At 31.1% G+C, this 20,922-nt stretch overlaps 1 protein-coding gene across 4 annotated transcripts in view; it reads left to right on the plus strand.

Annotated features, from left to right (window-relative positions):
* The window catches only part of LOC126735713 (fibronectin type-III domain-containing protein 3A), a 259,517-nt gene that overhangs the window by 187,670 nt on the left and 50,925 nt on the right, over positions 1-20,922 (plus strand). For 2 of the 4 annotated variants that reach the window (XM_050439790.1, XM_050439791.1), the window contains one exon: positions 15,562-15,726. In XM_050439790.1, the coding sequence (XP_050295747.1) occupies positions 15,562-15,726 (165 nt within the window). Of the gene's footprint in view, positions 1-11,579; positions 11,832-15,254; positions 15,422-15,561; positions 15,727-20,922 lie in introns of those variants that run through there. The other 2 variants (XM_050439792.1, XM_050439793.1) reach the window with 2 other exon arrangements.

Consider the following 20,922-nt stretch of genomic DNA (forward strand, 5'->3'; position numbering starts at 1 on the left):
AAAAATTGAAAAATATTTTTGGAGGTTGTTGGATATGCAGGTTGATTTTTTGTTTTATATTATATAATATAACCATATTTAATTCCACAAAACTATTTTATGTTTAAACAATACCAGAAAAAATCTTCATTTCATAACTTTTTTACGTAAACTTTTTACTTACCTCTCTTATACTAAAAAATATATTTTTTTTAAAATCCGAAATAAATAACAGACATTTAAGAATAAGAAAATTTTTACTATAGCAAAGCACAAAACGGCTCTTTATCAGTCTTAAATTTCTATCTTAAATATTTGTTAAGATTTACAGACATGTACTTTAAATGCATTTAAGTAAAAATATCGTTCCTTATAATTTAATTGGCAGGTTGATCAGTTCATCTTAAGATTTATATTTATTTTTTATTAGCTGGCGGGTGGTTTAGGGGAAAAAACATTTTAATATTTAATTTATTATTTTTTTTTTTATTTTTGATACATTTTGGTAAATATTTATTTTTGGTAAAGCTGCTTTTTTACTTTTAAAAACCGTATACCAAATTCATTAAACGCAATATGAATCATCATTGTATGGTTAAGTAAAGTAGCTTCTCAGCTAAACTTTGACTGACTAAAGGTTTTTGTGCCGATTAAAATTTTTAAAATTTTATTATTAATATAGATACTATTGATACCTTTCGGTTTTTCTCTTTGTTATAATATTGCTATTATTTATAACTTTTTTTAAACTTTAATTTTTGTTTTTTGTTTATGTATTTTAGTTTTAGTTATATGTGATATAATATAATGCTTAATAGTCTAAGTTTTTTATAATGGAAGACAAAAAAACAAAAACAAAGGTAAGGACACAAAGTCACGGTCTCATCAAATCCATAATTTTAAGAAATTATATGGATTTGATGAGACCGTGACTTTGTGTCCTTACCTTTGTTTTTGTTTTCGTTTGGTCTCTTAGAGAAAAATGGATAATACGCTTCTATTAAGACAAAAAAAGTTGTTTCTTTAGGGTCATACCTCAGTCAAACTTAAAAACTGAAAATGTAACTGCAGTGTATTATTTTAAAATATTAACCGTAATTTCATTAACGCATTGTTTAATTTAAGATTAAAATGAAATGTATAAAAAAAAATAAACCTTTGTCTATTGTGAAATACATGAATAATACAGGGTGATTTTTACAAGAAGGTTATGCTTTTGGGGGATGATAGGGGACGTTCAAATATAACTTTTGATATAAGACACTATGGGTCGGAACTGCCTCAGAAGCAAAATACAGAGGGTTAAAGTTTTTAAAAAAATTAAGAAATTAATTTTTAGTTTTTTGACTGTTTAAGATATCGGTGTCAAATTTTCTCAATAAAGCTACCTAATAAAGATGCTTTAAATGTAAAAAGTAAATGTTTTAGTTTCAACCAGTGGCGTAGATCAGATAGGCATTGGAGTATTTTTTTAATAAAAAAAAATAGTACGCCACTGATAATCAAAATTTTTTTTAAGAATCCTTATTTTATTTAACAGAAAAAAGGTATCCTGCATTTTTTCCCAAAAGGAACCATTTTATCAGAATTTAAAAATAAATAACTTTAATAAAAACTAAGGAAAAAAAAATTGGATAAAGTTAAAAAATACTAAATAATAAATAATAATAATTATTAATTAATTTAAAAGGTGCCTAAAGTGGCCGCCATTTTGTTGGATACCTGCAGCGTAATGTTAAATTATCGTGAATTTTTTGAATAACTTCACCCCTATTTTTAATTTCGCCTGCAGCTACTGCAATGCGAGCCAAAAGATCATGTTCACCTGGCACAGGTATAGAATAAATAAGTTGGTCCAAATGACCCCACAAATAAAAATCACAGGGATTTAAATCGGGGGAGCGCGCTGGCCAAGCCACTGGGCCTCCCCTCCCAATCCAACGTCTAGGATATTTTTGGTCCAAATATTCCCTGACAACGCGACCATAGTGTGCCGGACAACCATCATGTTGAAGCCACATTATTTGCCGAACATCCAACGGCACATCTTCCAAAAGTTCAGGCAGTACATCTCGAAGAAAAATCAAATAATTCCCTGCAATGAGACGTCTTGGCAAAATGTACGGACCAATCAAGTTCTCCCCTACAATGCCTGCCCAAACATTCACAGAGAATTTTTGTTGGTAGCCACGGATAAATTTAGCATTAGGGTTTTCATCAGCCTAGACATGATTGTTTCTTGGGTTGAAATGTCCCTCTCGGCAAAACGTTGATTCGTCACTAAACAAAATAACTTGGCGAATGTCTGGGTGTTCAGCCCCTTGTTGAAGATACCAAGTGGCAAACGCGAACCTATTAGCATAGTCTTGGGGCAACCGATGCTGAACCTTTTATTTTTTAAATGGATAAAGGTGGTTATCATGCAAAACTTTCCAAACCAACGTTTGGCTTATCCTCAGGTGATCAGCAATTTTTCGGGTAATTGTATTTGGATCCTCTTCAATATTGTGAAGTATTTCCTCCTCAACATTATCACGAATAGGTCTTGCACGAACTCTTATGCCTAGGTTCACCTAAAACAAAAAGTACATGTTAATTTTTTGTTTTTATTTTTTTAAGTAGGTACTTACTTGTAATAGTCCTCTCTCACGTAGACTCCTGTCTACCTTAAGAAAAAATCTTCTCTCTGGGACCAAAAATCTTCTCATTGAGTTAGCGGATATGCACACTCGGCGAATCCGATGAGTTCGTGCGAGACCAAATACCGAAATTAAAGATTTTTTCCCCAATTTTGAACAAATTTTTTTTTTCCTTAGTGTTTATTAAAGTTATTTATTTTTAAATTCTGATAAAAAGGTGCCTTTTGGGAAAAACATGCAGGATACCTTTTTATCTGTTAAATAAACCAAGGATTCTTAAAATTTTTAACATCAGTGGCGTACTTTTTTTTTAATGAAAAAATTACTCTAATGTCTATCTGATCTACGCCACTGGTTGAAACTAAAACATTTACTTTTTACATTTAAAGCATCTTTATTAGGTAACTTTATTGAGAAAATTTGACACCGATATCTTCAACAAACTAAAAATTAATTTCTTAATTTTTTTAAAAACTTTAACCCCCTGTATTTTGCTTCTGAGGCATTTGCGACCCATAGTGTCTTATATCAAAAGTTATATTTATATGTTCCCTATCATCCCCCAAAAGCATGACCTTCTTATAAAAATCACCATTTATATTATTTTTAAGATGCCTGACCGTTTGAAAAACTGTTAGGAGTTTTTCTTGTAATATAAATAAAATATTGTTTACAAATATTGTTAGAAGCTTATGCGATTCCATGTAAAAAAACCACTAAAAATATAAGACATTTTGTATAACGTAGTTCAAGAATAATTATTCTAATTTAAAAAATTACAAAATTTCATTACAAAATGATAGATAAAGAATTTTTATTATATATGTATTACGTAGGAAACCAACAATGTTGAATATTTATATAGCGGAATTAAAAAACGTTGCTTAATGTTTGAACTAGTCTTTTTAAAAATAAATCTTCAATATTTAAAGACCTAGAAAAAATGCTTTTCTGTAACAAAAAAAGAATCTTAGATCACTCACTTAAAATCACAAAAAGCCAATTCAAGTGAATTTTTTAAAATTCTAAATTCAAAGAGTCGAAATTTTAAAGTAATTTAAAAGTGATTTCTGAAAATATAATTAGAATATCATCGTTAATCAAAAAATATAATTTTCAGAATTAATTTTAGAAAAAACAATTTTTGGTAAAAAAGTAAAGAGAATGTATTGATACCCATTAGAAAACTTAACGGCCAAGTGATGGCATTAGATACTAGTAGAGCATTGAGAAGTTTCCTGACTTAGAGTAGAGCATTGAGAAGACAAAAAAACAACATAAAAACATTTGTTTGCAACGAGAAAAAGCAATGTCTACTGACATTTTTCTTTAGCCCTTATTTCAATATATTTCTCTCTGCTTTATTGGCCTCCACTTGACATATCTACTTAGAGGATGGTGTTTTTTGAAAAATATAATAATTTATTTTAAATATGTATTTAATAGAATATGTTGAACTAGTTCAAGGTATAATGGACGGAATAAAGAGATATTGATTGTTTTCCCAAGCAGTATTCAAAAAAGATGTTGGATTTTAGGTGACTTCAAATTATAATTTTTGCTGAAGAATTTATAATTGCAAAGGTAATCAATGAAAAACTAATTCCATACTTATTTTGGATCAAACAGGTATTATAAATATACAGCCCTTAAACTTGTTCATATCATTTTTTTTTTAATTTCTATTTTAAATATATTTTTTTATGTTATACGTGTCTAAAAGGACAAATTTTACAGGCCATAAAATGGGTAAAAATAGACCAAGTAAACACCGATAGTTAACCTACGTAGAGAACCTCATATTTCAAATCACAAAAACAATAGAATGTTATAGAAATTTGTTTTGACACATTTAACATCCGGCGATAAGACTTTATGCCGATAATTTGCGTAACCTTATGCTAGCCTAGTGCACCTTAAAATTAACTGTCGGATTTTTTTTCAATGAATATGTAGGAATGTGGTAAAAGGGGATTTTTGCTAAAAATGTAATACCTGACATACAAAAACCACCAGGTACCCAATCAAAAGGTGACGCTGTAAAATACCCAGAAAAAATTACAATCGGGCTCTGTCCCAAATTCCATCGTCTGACATCACAAGGACACGATGGCATTTTTGGTGCAGGTCACCGGAAACAGTTCTGAGGAATCCCATAAAGGTGATTCACCTTTTTTTACAATTGGATTGTTAAATGGGGATTTAGTGTATCTCTTTTTTCCCTTAAAGAGTAGGCTGAGGAGCATAGAAAAAAATGGTTACAAATACAGTTACAACACATAGTTTCAAAATTTAAAATATGAAAATTCTAGTACCTATTTGTTATGGAAATAATGCTGCAAAAAACCAATTTTAAATCTATGAATAATATTTTAATTTTGCTCTAGAATCACGCATATAACGAAATGAATTTGAAAATTTTATCTTACTGTAATAATACTACAATATAGTTATTTTAGAATTTTTTTATAGACCTCCACGTTATAATTCTTTCCAGGCACTTAATGCTCTGGAGCTATTGTTAATGAGAGCCTTTGGGTCGTATGAATAAAAATGAGCATTTAGTATCTACTCATAAATTTGGAGCAAATACTCCATGTCATATGAATAAAAATAGGGAACAGATGCTCCACTTGAGTAGGTACTCTTATGTATAATTTGCAGTGAGTTCATTCTCAGTTTTCCTATGAATAAAAATTTGTTGATGCTCCTCGGAAGGAGAATGTACTCCACAATTTTGGAGTCTGATATATAGCAGACTTCAGTTTGTCTACGGCAGAACTATGGCTGAGTTCATTCTTAATTTGCGTTCTAAAAAATATTACAAACCTAGAAGGCGTACCTGTGATCGTGATTTTAAAGTGTTATATCGATTTACTAGAGAACATGTAGAGTGAATATCAAATCACTTTTTGGGTACAGAATCTGGAGAAAGAAGAGGTGGTGCTATAAATAACATTGATAAAATGAAAATATTTTTAGGATACGTTGGTGATCCGGGTTTCCAATCAGGAGTAGGAGAAGATGTTGGTGTTCATCAAAGTTCTGTCTCAAAAGTAGTGACGGAAGTTACTGAGAAGCTAATAGAAAAATGTGGTCTGTGGATAAAATTTCTACATACTGCTGCCGACATAATAGAGGCGAAACAAAAGTGGCAATCAAATTATTCTTTTTCTTGTGCATTGGGCGTGATAGACTGTACCCACATAAAAATAAAAAAGCCACCTATTCATAGCGATGAATACATTAATCGCAAAGGATATCACAGCATTAATGTTCAAGCCACATGTAATTCAGATGAGTGGTTTACAAGTGTAGACGCTTCATGGCCAGGATCTGTTCACGATTCACGGATTTGGAGCAATTCAGAAATTTCAAATATTGCGAGGAATGATTTTCATAGGTCGCAAGCACTACTCTTAGGAGATGAAGGATATGGTATAGCACCGTTGCTTATGGTACCTTTTAGAAATCCTAATACACCACAAGAACGTGCTTATAATAATTTATTTACAAAGGAACGTGTAATAATTGAAAGATGTTTTGGTCAACTAACACAACGATTTCCGATGCTACAATATAAAGTGCGGGTATCCATAGAGAAAGTTCCAAAATTTGTCATATGCTGTTGTATATTACACAATGTAGCAAAATATTTAAAAGATGAGCTAGATCCTATGGAGCTCCCATTAGAAGATATCCCACTTGCGTATCCGGCAGAAGAGGAGTTGGATAATAATAATATTAGAAGAAGCGGGCAACGGAGGCGATCTGAGTTAGCAGATGTCATTCTTGCTCTCGCTTGAAGTAAGTAAAGCGTGGAAAGAACTTATTTATCATTTTTATTATTAACACTTTAGAAAAATGTTTTTGTCACATGTTAGAATTCTTTATTTCGTAAGTGATTCTAAAAAGTATTGACACATTATAATTTAAAATATGCTTGTCCATTGTCAGCTTGAATGATATTATTATTGCTTGAATTAGATTGTTCATCAACATCTCTGTTTAGCTGTCTCTTGAGTTTTTCCTCTTTCATTTCTAAAACTCTCAGTTGTTTCAGTAAAACTAGTCTTTGTAGTTCGTTATTCGAGAGTTGTTTAGTAACGTTTGTTTCATATTCTTCGAGAGGACTACCTTTATTATGTTTCTTTTTTTTAGGTGCATGTTGTACTGTACTAATAGCATCATCATTTGCTGCACTCGTTTCAGAAGCAGAAGTTGATTGCCTAGGGATTGTATCTTCATGGCCGATTTTCATCTCTGTTTGTTGTATGCCGACGGATAATGCTCCTAAAATGAAAAATTAAGTAAATATTCATACAGTTTCTATATTAAAAAATGGACAAGTGATAAAGTTTCGTAAATAATATTGTAAATTTTTTTTGTTTCTAAGCTACAAAAATGTCTGTCTAAAATACTTGATCAAATGTTAAACAATAAGTAATTAATTATTATAAACAACATAACTTTATAAATCATTCAATTTTCACAAAATAATAAATAATAGCAAACTTTAGATAGGTTCACTAATATATATGGTAATTTAAATAAAGTTACTTATGAAGAAGATATTAATTAATTTACCTGGAACTTTTGCAAGTACTGGATTTGTGTTGCCTTCCATGATTTCCAACAAAATCTTTTCCCAATCCTGCAGCATAATTTTCTTATTTCCAGTCCTGTTTATGTCAGTCTTTTTCTTGAGTCTGGATTTCATATTATTAATTTCTTTGTACATTTGACTTGTCGTTATTTGTGACCCGAAATTCAGCTTCCACTGTTTGTTAATCAGTTCTATTGCTTGGCTTTTTGACTTTCGGACAGCTGGTGTTTGTGACTTGGATAAAAGTATGGGAACATCACGTAGCATGTTTACAAATCCCATTTGGGATTCGCAGACTTCAGTTTCTTCTTCACTTTCACTCATTGCACACTGATACTTGAATTTATACTAATACACGAATATGCGAAACGCGGCACTTGTTTATTTGGTGTTTTTTCAGGTGCAGACTTGTTTGGAAATCTCGAGTATCTACTTTATGTATTCGGAGCACATACTCCTCTCAGCGAATTATTTTTATTCATATAAAACGGAGAACAAACCAGCACTTCATGCTCATGCTCATGAGTACATACTTGGAGTTTCAACTCAAGTGTTATTCATAACAGCCTTTGATTGTGTTGAGAATGCTAGTCTTGTACAATTATATCCTGATGGTCTTGTATAATTTTTAGTCCAGTAGTATTCATTACCGTCTTCGGTTATATCTGACGGACAGAAGTCACTTCGTGTTGCTTAAGGGATGTGTGTCGCTGAGTTTAGCATTGAAACATGGAGTGAGTTCTACAAGGTTCCCTTTTAGGTATTTGTTAATGATCTGCTTATTTGCCATGCTGCTACTGTGTTTTATATCTATGCGAATGACACAACTTCTTTAATTGCTGATGCTTGTGAAGCCAATATTTCTCGTGTTTCTCAAAGGTCATGTGCTTACTTAAAAGACTGGACCTAAACAGATTATGCTTGAATGAAACCAAAACCTAGACCATTGTATTTTCTCTTCGTGAGATCGTGGTTCTTTCCAGTATCTCTTGAATGTAACTGTAAATTTCCTTGGCATCACTTTTGATAGAGGTTTTACCTGGCTGAGTCAGGTTGAAGCATATAATAAAAATTGTTAATATGCATATTCCTTATCCGTAATTTCTCGGGGTCTGTCTCAATAGGGATATTTAGTATTGCTTATTTCAGCGATTTTCATTTTATAATGACATTATCTTAGCTGGAGACACTTATTGCATATCTCTAAGATATTAAAAAGAAGATGTGTCTGGATGATTGCTCATTTGGCCTACAGAAAGTGTTGTAAATCTTACTCTACTCTGTGCAATTACTCTAGTGTGCCTATTATACGTTAAGGAAAATATGGCTAAGTATGTGACATAAACTTACATATCTTTTCATTGACTTTCCGGATTAAGAACTGTGGTTTTTCATTAAGTAAAATTCAGTAGTGCCTTGCCAGCCTCTGTAAGGGTTCTGCCACTTTAGATATTCAAAAATAAAGTTAAAGACTTCTCAAATAATAACCCTTGTTACTGATTTGAGGAATTTTTTACTCCACTATGGCTTTTTAAAAATATTAGGTGTTGCTAATAATTAGTATTAGTTACATTATACAAATATATGCTAATTTCATAAATTAAGCATTTCATGGTTCTGTTCATAATTCTACCAACATATAGTTGAACAACCGACATATTCCAGAACAACAGGCTGCCTTATTCTATTATTTTCGTATTTGGCACCAAAATTAATAAATGCTGATATGTGACTAATACGAAGGTATTGTAGCAGCATTTAGGAAAAAATACAGAGATTTCTTATTGAGTTTTCAGAAATTATGCAACTTATACTAAAAAAACGCACAATTTCGATGGACCAATCTCATATTTATATCTGTGTTGACCACTTTTATAGTTTTAAAAGCAAAAGAATTTCTACTCCTACTTGCTGTTTGATGTGATGGAATTTAAAACCTTATAATGTGCCTAAAATTACATTAATATAAGTCATGCCTTGGGATGAAATATTCTTGAAGAGAAGATACGCAGCTGATTTATATATTTTACAGATAAATTGACTAAAATTTGTTCATAGATATTTCAAACTATGTTCTAAATCGGTTAGAGTAATATGTTGAATTTCAGCCAATTGCGTTTTAGCCTTAAATTCGACGTTTAGATAATTATCGAAAAGAACATTACAATACTCAAAGTTACAAGTTAAAGATTCAACTTTCTTAACAATAATTTAATTAAATTACGTTTTAAAAAACGAATATTAAAAAACGTTTTAAAAAAATACCTATATCTTACTCTATTACCGTTTTCTACTATTCGAATGTAATTTAAATTTGATATTTAGGTTATACAAGATGACCCAAATGATGCTTTTTACGTTTTATACATAACCAGGAATAAGAAAATACGATAATTATTTATTTATTTATTATATATATTTAATATGTAATTAAATATTAACATATATTTACGATTTCAATTTCATTTTTAGAGTTAATTTGTTTAACCCTAAATGATTTACTTTTTTTGGTGTATTGTGTTTTAAAAAAGTTCCTATATATCACTCTATTACCGTTTTCTATTATTCGAATGTAATTTATATTTGGTATTTAGGATATACAAGATGACTCAAATAATCCTTTTTACGTTTTGGACATAACCAGGATATACCAGCGCATATACATCTTATTTTACTATATAGAACTTTTAAAGTAGAGCCGAGGTAAACAGTTTTGTAATGGTATGTTGTTGGAACTGCAGAATTTGATCAAAGACCACACTCAGATTTTGTTAAAGTTGGTAAAATGTGCAAAAGTTCAACTAAATGGAACTGATTTCTAGTGGTAGTTGGTCTTCCGCATTCAACCTATATTGTTTAGACTATAAATATAAGGCATACATAATGCCTTATAGTATAGAGATTTTTTAACACTGGTATACGTTTCAAAAAGGGCCCTTCCTTGAGAATAACTGGGTTATCCTTCTCTCCAATATGTGTCCTTACGCAAAGATAAGCGGTAAAATATTTACAGGCACAGTTAGAAAAATCATAAAACTTCATTTAAGATGTAACAATTTTATGATTTCTAGGGTCAAAAGCCTTATTGTAATCTAAAAAGGTTGATGAATCCACATTAGATGAAATTTCAGTTTCAACTTTGACAAGAGTTATTAGTAGTCGCTCCATGCTTTTTTCGAAATCAGGATTGAACAGGTGGAATGGTTACAATTAGTACTACTAACATATTATCTGAAACCAGAATTTCAAACAGTTTAGCAAAGATTAATATAAGAAAGGTTGATTTATATATTTGAACAAATATTTAACGATTTCACGTTTCTATATACTTGGAAATTTCCCAGATTGAAAGGAGCAATATACTCAATGCATTTAAATGTAAAAGAAATCTGTCCCCGGGAATCGCTAATTGACTTACAGCTGAAAATGCTGATTTTTTTTATTTCGGTAATAAACTTTTTATTCCTTTTTATTCCTTAATTCCTTTTTATCAAAAGGAATTTCACTGTTCTTTTTCACACTGATGTTCCATTTATTGAATATATTCCATATGATCATTTTCTTAGGGCTGAAAGATATGTATGCTTGTTTTTATCTTCTTATAGCAGAAGTAAGATAATTTTAAATTGATTCTTTAACAGAATTAAAATGTTTTATTTTTTAATAATGAGGATGTTCTTGTGTTACAATGCAAACTATACCAGAAAACTCAGTTTCCAGCTCATCCTATTCTCTAGTAAAGAAAAAAAATGGCGATTAAAAAAAAACAAACATGTTAAATGCTTCTAAATATATCCCCATCTCAGTCTCACCGTTGCAAAGAATAGTAATTAAATAATGTTATGGTGTATGTAATTGTGTAAAATGTGCTGGAAAAACACAATATTCAGATGATCTAGGCAAATGAAGTGATAATGTTGATAAGTATAAAAAAATAAATTATCATATTTATATTCCCATTCGAGTCTATGGATTGCAAAGAATGGTAAATAATGTATGTATTTCGTACGTATTATGTAAATTATGCAAGGAAATCACAATTTTTTTTTGATCCAGATAGTAGTAGGCTTCAGAATCCATTTATCTCATTATAACGAATATGCTTTGTATAGGCCTTTAGTACACGAAAATGGTATTCCATAATTGCAGTAAATTGTTCTCTACACATTTATCGCGTTGCTTTATTCTTATATGGCTTATATTCCTAAAACTTATTCAGCAATTATTAATTTAAAAACCACCGATAAGCAAAATAATAACATACTTATTCCTTATCGCTTAAAAAACTACTGGTGCGCGGGTGACGTATACAAAAAACACGGCTTCGTTGGCTGGATATTATGTGTATACGTCTGTTTAGTCGGAAAGATTAAACCGACTAAAAAGGTGTCAAGTTTCGAGAAATCGAAAGGAAAACATATGTTTTCGGTTTTAGTGCGTGTTGTTATGATTGTCGAGTGATTTGAGAAATAAAAAATAAAACAGACGATTAGATGGAAGACGTAAATAAAGCGACAAAGGAAGTGGAGACAGAAAAAAGCGCGGAAGTTTCTGTGTCCGCGACATCTGGTTCCCTGCGGGTTACTATTATCAGGACAGGCGTTAACGTAAGCGACTTTTTTATAAATTTTTTGTGGAACAAAAGGCACGAGACCTCGATAATTAATTACGTAGTAAAAAGCCATTGAAAAGAAGTACTGCTGTTTATGAACATGAGTTTTCTAAACATAATATATCCCAAAATCAAATGTTATAAAATTACTGCTATGCTATATATTATAATGCCAAAAATTCTTAGAAGTGGTTTATTTTTTCTCGGAAATACCCAATCCTTAAAGCACGCACAATATATTCACCAGATAATGCTACAGATGGTTCCTACCTTATATTTAAAAAATTCATTTAATTTAGTTCAACTTTTAAATATTTTGAAACCCGCCAAAATTTTTAATTACTAGTGTAAACGCGCTCTAACAGGTTGAAAGATGACACATTTAATAGATGGCCAGCATTAAAGGTCATTGCTGCTTTTATAGGCAGCCACTTTTACACCACTGTACTTATCAGCATGCCTTCAGTACGAAGAAAAAATGCTTGTGTATACTGCAGTTACTGTATCAAATTGTACAAATATATACTTAAAGTGTTTAACTTCAAATTATTTGGCGCCATCTTTTTGTTCCGTATGATTTTTTGTCCGGGTCTGCATAGTATACCTATGATTATTCCAGGATTATTCCATTATACATCTCTATTTCAAATTCTAATAATATTCTAATCATTATACATGCTCTATTTCCGGTAGGAGTGTTTCTACGGAGGTTAAAAAACATATAAGCTCGTTGGAGAAATTTAGAGAGGTTAAAGTTAGTGAGACTAAGTTTTGAAGGATTCTGTTTGGTCGGATGTGGAACTTGCCGATGAGGTTACAGTATGTGTAAATTTATTTTAAGATAAGCTCACTGGCTATATTGACCAAGCCATATCCAAAATTCGAGACGATCCAGATACTATTAAGAGAATAAAACGATGATATAGAAAAAGTTGATAATGTCGAATTCTTATTTATATATCCCTATCTCAGTTTTAAAATTAAAAGAGTATGGGAATAAGGTAATGTTATTCTTGTATAATTTGAAGAATCGCGCCATAAAAACACCATTTTCAGACGATCCAGTCACTATTAAGAGAATGAAACGATGATATAGAAAAATTTCATTTATACTTTGATAATTTATAAAGTGAAAAAATAAGTGAATAAAAATTAAAATATTAAAATAATACAACTTAAAATAAGAATAAAATGTATAAAAAAACATTGGTTTAAATTACCACAGATCTTGATTTCAGCAGCTAGCAACTTATAAAATTCAATAAGCCCTTTGTAGAGTATAGAATTTAGCATCTGACTTGTGTTACTTCTATCAAGGATAAAATCTATATTATTATAGTGTTGGAATTGTGAACATCTCCGAACACTTATTTTATCACAGGTATAAGTGGGTAGTAGAAATCATTTTAATTTAAAAATAAACACATACACACTAAGCATATAATCCTTTTTCAGTGGCAATGGCTTGGTATTGACAAGTTTTTTTTTCAAATCTATTAATACAAGCACATTTTTTTTGGAAAATTTTCTCATAGATCTTAACATTATAACTAAGTACTTTATTCCCTTTTCCTAAAAAAATCTGTCTCCATTTAAACTGATGATCACATTGCCAATACGTATCTGATTATTATTTTTTGATTTCTTTGGTAAAAACCCAAAATTTAAATTAAATAATTACATTCTTTTGTAATTTTAACCATATAATACTTTTTACTTTGCGTAGCTAGTTTACTCTGTGCTAGCATCAATAAACTTAAGGCTCTGAAATCAACTGGTAGTGATAATATTTCTGTTTACATAGATGAAGGGTGCTCTGAATATATCTATGCTCCCTTGGTTGGACACTTTCCCGATCAATTGAAAAAGGCAATTATTACTCCAATCTTTAAATCGGATAATAAAACCTCATTGGAAAAACTATAGATCAATAAGTGTGCTTAACTCAATTGCCGCAATTGATCTGTCAACAGTGCACTCTGACAGAAACGGCTGCCAATGCTATTGATGATAAACAACAGTTTGTTGTTATTAAATGTGCAAATGCTTTTGATAAGGTGGATCATAGAAATCCTATCTGATTAATGAGAAACCAGTGTGCCAAGGTTGGGAGTAGTATATCAAAAAGATTTGTCTTAATATCTGGTGTTCCACAGAGTATGTGTTGTTAGCCATCTTTGTAAATGGTTTGCCTAGCTGCATCAAATATTCTAAAAGTCTCCTTTTCATAGATTGCTTCAAAATATTTAGGTATATATTATTTCAAGCCCTGAAGACTGTCATCTTTTTCAGTTAGATTTAAATGCGGTAGCCCTATGGTCTAAGAAGAATATAAAACGGTCTTAAATATAAATACGTGTAATACAATTACTTTTACACGTAAAATCAATTGCTGTATATATGATTATTCTATTAATAACCCAATGTTTGGTTCTTCTATTTGATGTTATAATGCATTGGTTGGGCCCCATTTGGGGTACGCATCTGTTGTTTGGGGCTGTCGGAAGGATATTCGAAGTAATATGATAGGAAACATACAAAAGTATTCTTGATACATATGCATTTTAGAAAACACAGAAACACATAATACATCCTATTCGAGTGTGTTGCTAGAGTTTGGTTTAACAAGTTTGTATAAAAGACGTATTCTAAATAGCCCACTTTTTATCTTTTATATTGTTAATACAAAACTATTCTTTCATTGCTCCGATTAAGTTTTTAGTTCCCGGGATCAATTTATGAATAAGAAATCCAAGGTTCTTCTTGTGCTGCTATTCTCCTATATAAATAGAATGTTTCAAGACTGTAACAATGTGATGCAAAAATGCGATTAAGATTAGTATCAGAACAGAAGTATAAAAAACTCAATTCTGTTGTGATAAACAGCATCTTAATCTTATTATGACAGACTATGGAAAGCTTCTAATAAGGTGGAACCTATGGGATTCTTATCAATAAAATAATCGAGTTTAGCTTTTCTTATGTGAGTGTCATGGCTATTTTATGTTGATTTTTATTGTATGGTATTTCGCTTTTTTGTTTTTTCTTAATATCTAAGCAATATTTTATTATTTTTATTTAGTTTTCTAACTTTAATTGTATTGGAGATCCAGTAAGCACTACATTTAATTACTCTTAATAATTATAACTTTAATTAGCAAATAACATGGCATAAATATTTACCTAAGATATGTTTTACGGTTGAATATTAATTATAGGAAAACGTTAAAAATTGTACTATAGGTACTTTTATTCAATACATATTATAACATACATCTGAATGTAGTGATAAAAATAATATTATTATTTAAAGAAATAAAATCTCTAAGCCCACCGGTTGCGTGGGTTGCCTACCGACAGAGGAACGCCATCTTTAAATTTGTTTGACGTTCAGAGTATTAGCGACATAGCAACGTATTGTTGATGTTTACGTTTTTCTAGCTTAGAGTATAAACAAACCAAATATTTTCTAAAATATCTGCCCTATAGTTTCCAGAAACCCTAAAACCCTAGCGATATTTCTTTTTTACATTGCTATAATTAAATTAAAAGAAAATATTTCCTGCGAATATGTCAGCCGAAAAAGTAAGCATAAGAAACATATATAGACACACACTTAACCTAAAAATTTTTCATGAAACATACACTTTACAGCCACTTTTTTACCAATTAGATCTAATTTAATCATTACTAAGTCAAATTGTATCATGATATTTTCTTTACAGAATAACAGTGGACCTCCAAATGGCACCAATCAGTCGCAGCAGTACTATCCGAGCGGGGTGGGCAACTATCCACCACAAGGATACCATTCCATGCCGGGTGCCCACACAGTACCTAGTCCCACCCACCTTGGCCACTCACCACCTCCAAACCCCATGTATTATAAAGTAAGTTATTTAAACTTTATTTCCCATTTAATCAATATAATAGCAGCATGTACTGCATTTAACACATGCAAAGGAGGAATTTATATCTGAAAACTTACATGAAAACAGTTCTTATATGTGTAATTTGATATTAGCACATTCGGGGCAATTTTTGAACATTGGGTTTGATATTTCCATTGAGTATGACTTTCGTCTGCTGGCTCCAGAGACAATTCCACATCTAGTATAAAAAGTAACAAATATTATTGTATACAAAAAAATTATAATCTTAAACTTCTTAAAGCAGTGGTACATAAAACTGTAAATACTAATCTAGAACGAGAAGCCCAATACATAGAATACCATTGTAACAATGGAATACTTGGTTTTCCAACAATTTCAAAATTCTTTTGGTCTCTCAGGGAATACCTAGTCACCGTCATAGTCATCAAAATATTTATTGTGCAAAGTACATAGTTAATTATACAAAATACAAAGGGTATTATTTGCATGTACCTATCTTCTTAATGTTATTTTAACTAAAATTGAAGTAAAACTTTTACATAGAAAGAGAAATATACAAATTTGACTAATGCTCGCTTAATAAACTGTTTTCGGTAGCATGTCTTGTTTTAATATTTTTAAATGTGTTGGTTTAAAGGAGTATTGACTAGAATTAATTGTTGGTAAAGGTTGGTAAAAATGAATTGAGAAATTTAATACCTCTACATGCAAAACAGCTTTCAATCTTGGCTGCTTGGTGTGCAGGAATATGAAATTGAAATGTCCTAAATGAATGGCATGTAAAGAACTTCTTGGAATTAGGAGTTGAGACAGTATGGACACAGTATGGACATAATGGAGTATTAGTTTTTATTAATTTATATATAAACAAAGTGAATTTTGACCTAATAGCTATATTTTAAGTGGCTGTTAGATAGATGTAACTGACTTATGTGGTCAAATATAAGGCCCCCATACACAAAACACATGCAAGTTTTTGTGCTAATTTAATTTTTCATTGATACTCACTAGTAAGACAAGACATTACAGTAGTCTATCTGAGCATAAATAAGTATAAATATTTAACTAGCAGCATGTTTAAATTAATATGAAGATTTCAGTTTTATGTAAGCAGAAGTAAGCTTTTTCCATACATGTAATTGAAAACTTAAAGAAATATAATAGTCTTACATTAAGAGCCTGTTCAACAGATGTAATAATGTCTTCATTTATATGAAGGCACATAAAATTAAAAAAGTGAAATTTGGACCTTACAGAATATTGTCCAATTATTAGGTGGAGACTTTTTTGCAGTAAGCAACAACCCAAGCTTAGAAAACCACTCAGAGATTCTGTTCAGATCTCTGTTAACAGGTGGTTTTCTTCATATCTAAATCTTAGGAAGCAAATTCTGGAATTGTATGAAGAATCCTCATGCAGTTCCCCAAGGTAGCATCTAGGACTTTTCACCATCTACACTCCAAATCTGCCATCCTATATTTACCATTGTAGTTGATTGAGTGTCTCTGAGTGTCTTGAACTCAATCAACTACAATGGTAAATATAGGATGGCAGATTTGGAGTGTAGATGGTGAAAAGTCCTAGATGCTACCTTGGGGAACTGCATGAGGATTCTTCATACAATTCCAGAATTTGCTTCCTAAGATTTAGATATGAAGAAAACCACCTACATGCTTCAGTGGAAATAACCACAGAAGTGCAATTTGACCATGAGTGTATCCTGGTTAATAAAGTCAAAAGCCTTCTTATACTGTAATCTAGGGGTACAAGACATGATACTTCAGAAACATTTATATTTTTAGAAATTTCACTGCTTATCCCAGCAAGGGCAGTTGCTATGCTATGATAAGCATTGAAACCCGACTGAATGGTTGCTAGTATCTGCTTGGAAGCAATAAGTTCATTTACCATAACATAAACCAATAGCTCAAGCATTTTCCCAAAAATCAATAAAATGGATATCAGTCTAACCTTACCCAATGTGTTGATTCCAGTAGCTTTTGGAAGTGGCTTTACTATACCAGTCTTCCATAGAATAGAGAATACTTCTTTTTGCAGGCAAATATTAAAAATACTGATAACTACAGGTAAAATAAAATCAAAACTAGGTTTTTGAAATTTTTACAGGAGATGTTAGCATAAACCTTAAAGCAGTGAATGAACCAACAGTTATATAAAAGATACAACAAGTCTGATACTAGAACTTACATTGTCCACTTAGTTAATAGTAAGTCACAACAGCAGTCACAAAATTTATTTTAAACTCCTAAAGGAAAAACTTGATTCAAAATTGGGCTAAAGTATATAAATACACTGATCCCAACAATCAACAAACACAAAAGGCCAGTTGTGGGTTAATTATCTTAATAAAATACCAGGATTACCTAAAAGAAATTAATAAAATTCCAAATCCATTGCTTGAAGAAGATTATAGATTTTACCAAAGCAATCTGAACAAATTCATTAAAAAGCAAATATCATTACTTTCAAAACAAATATTGGAACATAAAACTAATATGAAAAAAATATATCAAACAATTACAAAATTACAGGCTATAGAAAAATATTCAAAAACAGCCTAAATTTGTTAATGATGATGAGACAGAATAGGAAAGTGAAATGACAATGGTAAACTTTTCCAATGAGTATTACATAAATGTCAGAACAAAGTTACAGAAGTCCATAATAACACCTTGAACTGCTCTATGTTTCTGAAGCCTATATCTGAAGCTGAGATCATTACTCATATATCCTCCTTAAAGACCAATAGCTGGTCCGTAAAAGATGGTGATATATCAGTGCAAATAATCACTTAAATATAACTCCACCCTTGGCATATATCATTAATGTAATAATTAAAAGTGGCATAGTTCTAGCTCATTTTAAGTTTTCAGGTATCACCCTATTACATAAATCGGGACCTGAAGACAAAATCCAAAACTATCTCTCCATGAGCCTTATTAGTAATATAGGAAAGGTCTTTAAAAATAGACTAAAAGAGTGAATGCTTTTTGAATTTTTCTCTGAAGAGTACATTTTGTCAAAAAATCAATATCCCTTGGAGGGTAGGACTACCAATGGCATATATATTATGTCACATCTAAAATATCGACAAATTTAAATAACAGTGACAAAACAAGGTGTTTGACAGTGCCTCACAAAAACCAATGTAATCGGCAACTGAGAAACAATAAGGAACCATTCTTGGATCTATCCTCCATTATTATCATCCATATACTAATTCCTCTATACATAATATCATCTATATATTAATTATTTGCTTAATATAAAGTGTGAGGGTAAAGCTGTTGATGATACAGCATTAACATTTAAAGGAAAGACAATAAAAGAAAGGGTAAAATCTGGGTTTACCAAAGTGAAAGAATGGCTTGGTCACTTAAAACTATCCCTAAATCTCCAAAAGATTCAGTAAGCGACATACATTCCCCAAAAAATACAAATGCACTAACTTTATAGTGTAGCATCAAAAATTCATAATTTAGTGTATATGTAGATTCTAGATAATTAGAGTAATCCTACATACAAACTTATTGATTATGATTTATGAATCATTCATGGTATTTCTATTAGGTTATGTTATAGTTGTGTGTGGTGGTCCATAATATAAGATTCAATTAAGACCACTCCAAATTGTCCATAACGATATCCTAAAAGTAATTCACAAGAAAAGTTAATTATAAAGTACAAATTATTATAATGAAAGGATTTTTGATGTAAAAAAAATTAAACGTTTTGGCAACTCGAATTTCTATAAGCTAAAACAAGAAAAGACACCAATAAATCGCAACCATCAGACAAGAATAAATATAAATAGGCACTTAATTTTACCAAATAGCTTTAAAACGTAAAATTTAAAGGCCTTCGATTATTTGGCGCCAAAGTTATAATAAATATAATATACACTATCGGACAAAAGTAGAGAAACTTCTAAAAATTCTTTGATTTACGGAAACCATGTATTTAAATTAAATATTTACTACAAATATTGTAGTTCTCAACAACTGCGTTTTTTTACCGCATTTTACATGCCTCTTATCAGTTGTTTATTTACAATAAAAGAATTCAAATATTTTCGGATGGACATAAGTAGAGAAACCTAAATATCAATCGTCCAAATTTAGTATTTAGTTCGCTTTACGTGAGTTCTGTTGATAGTTTTGCATAGTTTTTTTAATCAACATGCCTCGCGGAAGATATTTGTCTGAAGACCTTCGTAGAAAAATAGTTGATGCACACAAGAGTGGTATACGACAAGTGGACATTAGTAAAACGCTTAATTTGCATAAGTCCGTTGTTAGCAAGACAATTTCTAATTTTAAAACACGAAATTCAACAAAAAGCATTAAAAAAAGTGGCCGCCCAAGAAAAACAACCAAACACATGGAAATGATGATAAAAAGAATTGCCCAGTCTGATCCTCACAAATCAGCAAATAAAATTTTAAGTGAATTACCTGGTGTTAATGTTAGTTCTAAGACCATACAAAGACGACTGAGGGAAGGAGGATTATTTAGTAGAAGAGCCGCTAAAAAGCCGTTTATTAGCAAGAAGAATCAGAAGGCCCGACTCAACTTTGCACAAAAATATTTGCATTGGACAACCAACGACTGGAAAAAAGTTCTTTTTACTGAAGGAAAATGTAAGTTCAATTTGTTTGGGTCCGATGGAATCATATGGGTACATCGACCACAAGGCAAAAGATTCGATCCAAGATATACACAGCCTATGGTAAAGCATGGTGATGGCTCCTGCATGGTATGGGGTTGCTTCTCTGGGTTCGGTACAGGACCATTACACATCATTGAGGGTATCATGGATCGATTTGTGTATTTAGACATCCTACAAAATGTAATGCTACCCTTTGCTGAGGATAATTTACCTTTGACTTGGATATTCCTACAAGATAACGACCCCAAACATAAATCAAAGGTTGTCAAAGATTGGTTTTTATCGGAAAATATTAGGGTTATGGACTTTCCTGCGCAAAGTCCCGATCTTAACCCGATTGAAAACCTCTGGGAGGAACTAGACCGGCGTGTAAGGCAACATCAGATCAGTAATAAAAATGATCTTATAAAAGTTTTACAAGATTCCTGGAATTCTATTGGAGAGGAAACCATTATGAAACTGTTGGAATCCATGCCAAATCGATGCCGCGAGGTGATTGCCAAT

This window comes from Anthonomus grandis, chromosome 4 (assembly GCF_022605725.1).
Source record: "Anthonomus grandis grandis chromosome 4, icAntGran1.3, whole genome shotgun sequence".
NCBI lineage: Eukaryota > Metazoa > Arthropoda > Insecta > Coleoptera > Curculionidae > Anthonomus > Anthonomus grandis.